Raw genomic sequence first — 7,500 nt, forward strand, 5'->3', positions numbered from 1 at the left:
TTTCCTCTTGGTAAGGGTAGAACTCTTCAGCCATTGTAAGCAGCTATTCTAGGAGATGGACAATCCAAAATCAAACCATTGTTTTCCAGTCTTTGGTAGTGCCATATCCTTTGTACCATGGTCTTCCACTGTCTTCGGGTAGAGTTCTCTTCTCTTCCTCTAGTTATTTTGAAGTTTTATAGTTTATATATGAAAGATCTATTTCAATATTGTTATTGTTGTTAAGGTTCTCTTATAGTTAATTTTCTGATTTCTTCTCCCCACTTGGCTATTTTCCATGTTGGAGCCCTGGGTCTTATAGAATTGTGCTTTTCCAACTAGAGTTGAAGCTTAGGAAGTAGTCATAATAATAATAATAATAATAATAATAATAATAATAATAATAATTGAATGCCTTAGAAACTTTTACTATTGGGAATTCAGTCTACAAATAAAACTATATACTGACATGTGTAATGTATGTACAGTATATATGTACAACATGATAGATAATACATTAAGGTAGAGATACCACACTAATGAATGATAGATAAAGATAAAATCGTATAATGGTAAAAAAAGATATTTGTATTAGTAAGCTAAGAGAAGAATTAGGAATCAAAGTACTTAAATGACACAATGATAGTCCAAAAGGTATATAGTAAAATAAACGCATCTTTGCTTAATTACGTAAGCATTGTTAGTCAATTGTTTATCATTGTAGGTGCCATTTTTTGGTGACAGCCAAGGAAAAGGATTCTTGGAACTGCTGATTGCGTGAGGTCATCTTGTGAGACGATTATCTGAATAGCCATTATGCTATGTTTGGTTTTTGTGTATTCCGTGAGAGCAAGTCGAGGTTAACTAGAATCTGCCTTATGGGCCCCGGATGATTTATGGTCCTAATATTACCTTTTGTTGTTATGGTGATTTATTCTCTGCTTATTTCCTTGTTTAATCTTTAGCCAACGAAATAAAACCTTTGGCTATATATTATTCTCCGCTGCCTCACAGCTTTCTTATAATTATACTTGTTTGTATTCTAAGATAACCTTTGTTGTTTACTGAAAGCATTGATTCGGGTCTTCAGGGAGCACAAACGAATATCACAATTAATGACTAAATACTCCCCAACATACATAATTCTTTTAAAGTTTGTTAGCACTATATGTTCATTTTTATATCATTTTGCTCTTCCATTCAGAATTAAAATCTTGATAGGTAAAAAAGAATTTTATCTACGTGTAGTGTGGAAAATTTAAGCAATCATCTAGTTGCAGATTAAGATTATTCACTGTAATTCTCAGAAAAATCTATTTAAAATATGAAAAAAAAAATAAAAAGTTTTTCTCTTTCCTTAAGTTATGACTATTAAAATAGCATGTTTTTTTTTTTCTTTATAAACGATTTGTTTTGAAAACTGATACAATCTGTTGTTATTTTCTGTCCTGATTGTGCAAACCTTTCTCTTAAGACTTGTATTGCTTTTCCAGCTCGTTTAGTTTAATTTTGCCTTACTTAATGTTCTGCAGTAAAAGCTCTAGCAAAGAGGTCGAAAATAACATTTTATTTTCAGATTCCGAACCTTGAGTAAATTCACTGAATAATCACTAATATACTACATACAGTGAGCATTTTTTTTTTTTACAACAAAATAGCTTTTATTACTTGTAACTTTTTTTTAACCTTTTTGAAAACTTATAAATTTATCAGTAGTCTTGGTTCATCCAAAACCGCATATAATAGGAGACATTCAATATATATTTCTGGAATAGTATATCACATAAAATGAATATTCAAGGTGGAAACACTTACACATATTAATTACCAATCAGAGCCCTAAGTATGTATTCAAATCCTACATTTATTATATGTATATATATATATATATATATATATATATATATATATATATATATATATATATATATATATATATATGTATGTATATATATGCATATATATATATATATATATATATATATATATATATATATATATATATATATATATATATATATATATATACGTTTTTGTGCAAGATAAATTTACTTTAAGCACAACTTACTTAAAACAGTCCTGAAGTATGCATGATCCGTTTCTGGCTAGAATTGCCTACTTCCAAATTTCCTAAAATTCAAGAAGGTGAACTAGTAATTTATTCTTCATAAAATCTCGAATCTTTGAACACTTTGTAAATTTGATAAGGTCGATTATGCCATAGCCTATATCCAGCCTCCATTTAGTAGTATGCACCCTCACTTAACAACACTCTTATCCAATAAATGTACATTGTTCTCTCTTCTTAACTAAAGATTCAAATGGCATAAGCAATTTTTTCATTATAATGAAAATTCAGTCTCTTTACAGTGTATCGAGTCACTAAAACTTCGTATACTGCTTTCTTCAACTTTATATATATATATATATATATATATATATATATATATATATATATATATATATATATATATATATATATATATATATATATATATGTGTGTGTGTGTGTGTGTGTGTATATATATATATATATATATATATATATATATATATGTGTGTGTGTGTGTGTGTGTGTGTGTTACGCAAAATGTGGATAATTGCCAAATGTGTACATTATGCAATTAATTTTGCAGTTAAACCCTCATCTTCCCTGCTACTACAGAGGTCTGTCCTACCAATTCACAAGTGGCATGTCGGACTTTAAAGAGCAGTTTGAGCAGAAGATTCGAAATTCTCAGACTAAGACTAATATGAAACACTTCTTGTTTACGAGCTGAAATCGTGCAGTTGGGCAAGGAGGAGGGCAGTTAAACCCTCATCTTCCCTGCTACTACAGGGGTCTGTCCTACCAATTCACAAGTGGCATGTCGGACTTTAAAGAGCAGTTTGAGCAGAAGTTGGACAACTTATTACAGTCTAAGAATGACAATGTGGTCATTCCTCGGAAAGAGAAACGTGCACAGTGGATAGCTCAGCTGCTTAGAATTGAAAAGGAAGGGCCTAAAACCAGCTATGATTATAATATGAAAAATATATTCGAAATTCTCAGACTTGGTGACGATGACCGACTTATTTGGAAGCGTAAAGGATTGGAAACTGAATTTAAGTTTATAGTGTGCTTTGAGGAAGGTCATCAGGCCATTTCGGTCGCGCATTCAGCTGTGGGTCATGGTGGTGAAAAGAAAACTTTCAAAGGACAAAAGAAGTGGTCTAATTTGACTATGCAGTGCTGCCAGATGTTGATAAGTTTTTGCATTGAGTGTCAAGAGAAGAAAAAACGTAGAATACATAAAGGTCTGTTGGTGAAGCCTGTTAGAAGCGAGACTATTTTTTCTTGATGCCAAATTGACTTGATCAATTTTCAAACATTACCTGATGGGGAATTTAAATATATTCTGACCTTCATCAACCATTTCAGCAAGTTTTGTGTACTGCGGCCCCTTACATCAAGCTGAGTAGGTTGCTAACACGCTTCTCCCAATATTTTTTACCTTTGGCGCTCCCGTTATCCTGCACTCGGATAACGGGAGAGAGTTTGTGAATGTCGTTATATCAGAGTTGTCTACTCTCTGACCTGAACTTAAGCTCGTCACTGGTCGGCTGCGCCACCCACAAAGCCAAGGTACAGTTGAAAGATTGAATGGAGTCATTCAAGACAAAGCACGAAAACAAGTCCAGCAGGTGGGGCGTTGGGGTCCACTTTCTCCAGTGGCAAATAAACATTTTGGAACATGAAACCATAAAAACAAGTCCGTTTAAAGTCATTTTCGGGATCGAATCCAAGGTAGGCCCAGCATCCACTATTATTCCACCTAATATGCTCGGCAATATGAAAACTGAAGAATATTTAGACACCATCCTCCAAAATGAAGCCGAAGAGGCGGCTGATGAAGAGCAACAAGAAGGAGAGGAGGAACAGGAAGGAGAAGAGGAACGAGATGGAGAAGAGGCGCCGCAATTCGCTGAAGCTCGGCAACTGGCTGCAGCCGGCCAAGAAAAAACCACACTTAGAATGACTAGGAGAGCGAAACACCTCTTAAGTGCCCTACAAGTGCGTGACAACGCAATGCTGAAAGTTCCCGAGTTTGATCGTGGGCCGAGTGACAGCAGGAACCTCCTGGTTGTGGTACTGCAGAGAGACGAGGCCTGTACCAGGTAGGCTACAGAGAAGGACGCATAACCACCCGGTACACGGCAGCTGACATGGACCCCGTTAAGGAGAAGCTCCTCACCCCAGATGAGGTTCCCAACGTTGAAATGGTTTTGAGAACCGCTGTAACCAGGTACACATGAGGCCAAGGGTATGTGAAGTGTGCCTGTAAAACAAATTGCACAACTTCCAGATGCTCCTGCACAAAAAAGCTGTTAAGATGTAACTCTCGTTGCCAACCTGGTTGTTCTTGTAGCAATATTTAAGTGTTAAAGTAGTTTCAATCCCTTTTAGTTTGAACAATAAATACTAATAAATACTAATTTTAGTTAGAACAATAACTACTAGTTCTCTTTGATTCTTGTTTCATTCTGCCTATGGTGTACAATCGGCAAAATGCCGTTGCTTTTTTTAAAAAAAAAGGCAAAATTTTGTCATATGTGGATAATTATCTACATTTGGCAAGCGTAATTTCAAAATGTGTACATTTTGTAACTTTCTCGCAAAATGTACACATTTGGCAATTATCCACATTTTGCGTAACATATATATATATATATATATATATATATATATATATATATATATATATGTTTATATGTATACACACACACACACACACATATATATATATATATATATATATATATATATATATATATATATATATATATATATATATATGGGTGTGTGTGTGTACAACAGAAAGCAAGAACTTGCGATATCTCAAAAGACGACGAAGTGTAGACCAAGCATTTTCGTTATTATTACACCTGATGTACTCATGCCGATGACCAAAATTGACAACTAACATGCAAATGAACGTCGCTGATGAAGAATGTGATGATGGAGGTAATGAGGGCAGGTGTGGGTATTGTGAGGACTCTGTCAAATTTGGGATACAATGTGATGAATGCCGAAGATGGTACCACAATGAAGCACCTTCTTCAAATTTAATAAATGCCACAAGTGAGATTTATCAAAGCAGGAACATCATTTATAAATGTTCAAGATGTGTTGAGGATGCAAATCCCAATGGTTCATGGGTCAGGCAATCATGGGAAGACATGACGAAACTAAGCATCAACATGGAAGAGAAGAAGGTAAATGTACAACGGCAGATGTCAGATATTATGGATATGATAACTGCTCAATACACCAATATGAGTCATGATATTGCTGAGGTGAAAGAGAAACTTACGGAATACGAACAAGAGAATGTGACCAAGACCACATATGCAAGTAAGCTAAAGTCAAAAAATACTTTGGTCATAGAATCTACAGAGGAAAATATGAAGGCTTCAGAGATCATGAAAACACTCATGAAGAAGATAATCACGAATGTTGAACAGCTCAAAACCTCTAAACAAGGCCACTTGGTAGTTAATTTTGCGGATAAAGTTGGGTTAGAAAAGGTTGAAAATGACTTAGAAGAGGTCAAGAATGACATTAAGGTAGAAGTGGATGAAAAGGATCTACTTAAACCGAAGATCATTGCTAGTATAAAGGAGAAGAATGAATGGTTGAATGATATGTGTGAAAATGAAGAGGAATTTAAATTGATCAGGAAGTTTAAATCAAGACATAGCGGTAAATCACATGTCATTATTAAGTGTAGTCCAAGTATCAGGAAAGTTTTCCGTAAAAAGGACGATAGAGTATATACCACGTATGGAGGATGCTGTAAAATTTATGATTCCTACAATGTATTTCAGTGTTATAACTGCCAGGAATTTGGTCATACAGCCGATAGTTGTAGCAAGACTCAGGTATGTACCAAGTGTAGCCAGGAACACCGAACCACGGATTGTAGTGTTAATACGTTAAAGTGTCATAATTGCTCAATGAGGAATTACAAAGATACGAATCATAAGACATATGATGAAAACTCTAAAGTATACAAGGATGAGCTTACCAGGATAAAAAATAAAACTGATCATGGAGTCTACCCCATTGGTAAAGAGGTCTGATAAATATTCAATCGATGGGGAATAAAACCATATAGATTAGAAACCTTATTAATGAAATGGAATTAGATTTATGCTTATTAACTGAGACTTGGTTGCAGGGAAATATTAGTGATAACTCAAAGATTCAGGAGATGACGCCGTGTACTCATGATTTCTACCACGTACCAAGAAAGGATAAAACTGGAGGGAGTGGGTGTGTTCGTGTTGAAAACTTTCTCTAGGGTTTTTATCATAAATGAAATAATATTTGAAACGTTGTATATATCTATTTAAAACTGACAAGAAACAGTAAGGTATTGAATGCAATATCATTGTATAACCACCAGGGAGTAATATGTAGAAATTCATTGAAGAATTTAGTGTTCTTGTGGGTGTGGTGGACGATATTAAAAATGCATTAATTGGTGGAGACTTTAATTGTTGGGTAGATGATGAAAATGATAATAAGGCTAAAGAACTTAAGGAATTATTTGAGATGTTTAATTTAATAAACAGTGTTTTGGTATCAACGTCAGTAGGTGGTCATACACTCGACTTGGTCATATGTGGGAAAGATTCTGACCTAATAAGAAACCTTGAAGTTGAACCAGACTTTGAGATCTCAAAAACACATAAACTGATCACTTTTGATGTTAGTATAAATTGCATCAGAGTATTGAAAAAATTGATCACATATAGGGAATGGGAAAATTTCGATGCTGAGAATTTTATTGAAGTTAGTGTAGCGCAAATGTCTTGTGAGAACATACAATATGAACATATGGTTGATAGAGAATGTGTTGGTGTTATACCAAAAAATATAATGACAATTTTAGAAAATTGTATGATACCAAGTGTCCTATAAAGAGCAAACAAATAGTTGTACACGAAAATGTTAGATGGTATAATAGTGAGCTATTAAAGGCAAAAAGACATAGACGTAAGCTTGAAGGTAGTTGGAAAAGAGCCAAATCCTCACAAGCCAGAAATCTATATAATAAGGCCAGAAATGACTATAACATCCTGTTAGAAAAAACAAAAATAAAATTCTACAACGGTGAAAGTGAAAAACTAATAACATGATGGAGTTTCACAAAAACCTAGATGATTTGATGGGATTAAAAAAAAAAAATATGTCTTGCCTGAAAATGTCTCTGCAGAGAAATTTGCTATATTCTTCAATGGAAAAATTTATAAAATTTATAGTGGTTTCCCCCAAAATCAGTTACTGTAGAAGGACAGTCAGTTATGCTAGTGAAGGAGGGTAAGAAGTTAATAAAATTTAAGGAAATAAATATGCGTGACTTGTTAAATGTTATGAGAGAGATAAAGAATACATATTGTGGAAACGATCCTTTCCCAAATAGTTCAATAAGTGAAGCTCCAAACAAGCAAGTTTTATATAATACTTACCTAAAT

The 7,500-nt window shown here is 33.9% G+C and overlaps 2 protein-coding genes across 2 annotated transcripts; both read left to right on the forward strand.

The window, feature by feature from the left end:
- Positions 1-2,846: 2,846 nt before the first annotated feature.
- Positions 2,847-3,320, forward strand: LOC137654063 (KRAB-A domain-containing protein 2-like). Its single transcript, XM_068387698.1, has one exon. It carries the CDS (start codon positions 2,847-2,849, stop codon positions 3,318-3,320), a length of 474 nt encoding a protein of 157 aa, XP_068243799.1.
- Positions 3,321-3,622: 302 nt separating this feature from the next.
- Positions 3,623-4,141, forward strand: LOC137654064 (uncharacterized). Its single transcript, XM_068387699.1, has one exon. It carries the CDS (start codon positions 3,623-3,625, stop codon positions 4,139-4,141), a length of 519 nt encoding a protein of 172 aa, XP_068243800.1.
- The last annotated feature ends 3,359 nt before the right edge of the window (positions 4,142-7,500 follow it).

The sequence above is a fragment of the Palaemon carinicauda genome, chromosome 15, assembly GCF_036898095.1.
Source record: "Palaemon carinicauda isolate YSFRI2023 chromosome 15, ASM3689809v2, whole genome shotgun sequence".
Classification (NCBI taxonomy): Eukaryota; Metazoa; Arthropoda; class Malacostraca; order Decapoda; family Palaemonidae; genus Palaemon; species Palaemon carinicauda.

What these genes read in the sequence shown, in the direction of transcription:
- LOC137654064 (XM_068387699.1), top strand. Translation starts at nt 3,623, where the DNA reads ATGGAGTCATTCAAGACAAAGCACGAAAACAAGTCCAGCAGGTGGGGC.
- LOC137654063 (XM_068387698.1), top strand. Translation starts at nt 2,847, where the DNA reads ATGTCGGACTTTAAAGAGCAGTTTGAGCAGAAGTTGGACAACTTATTA.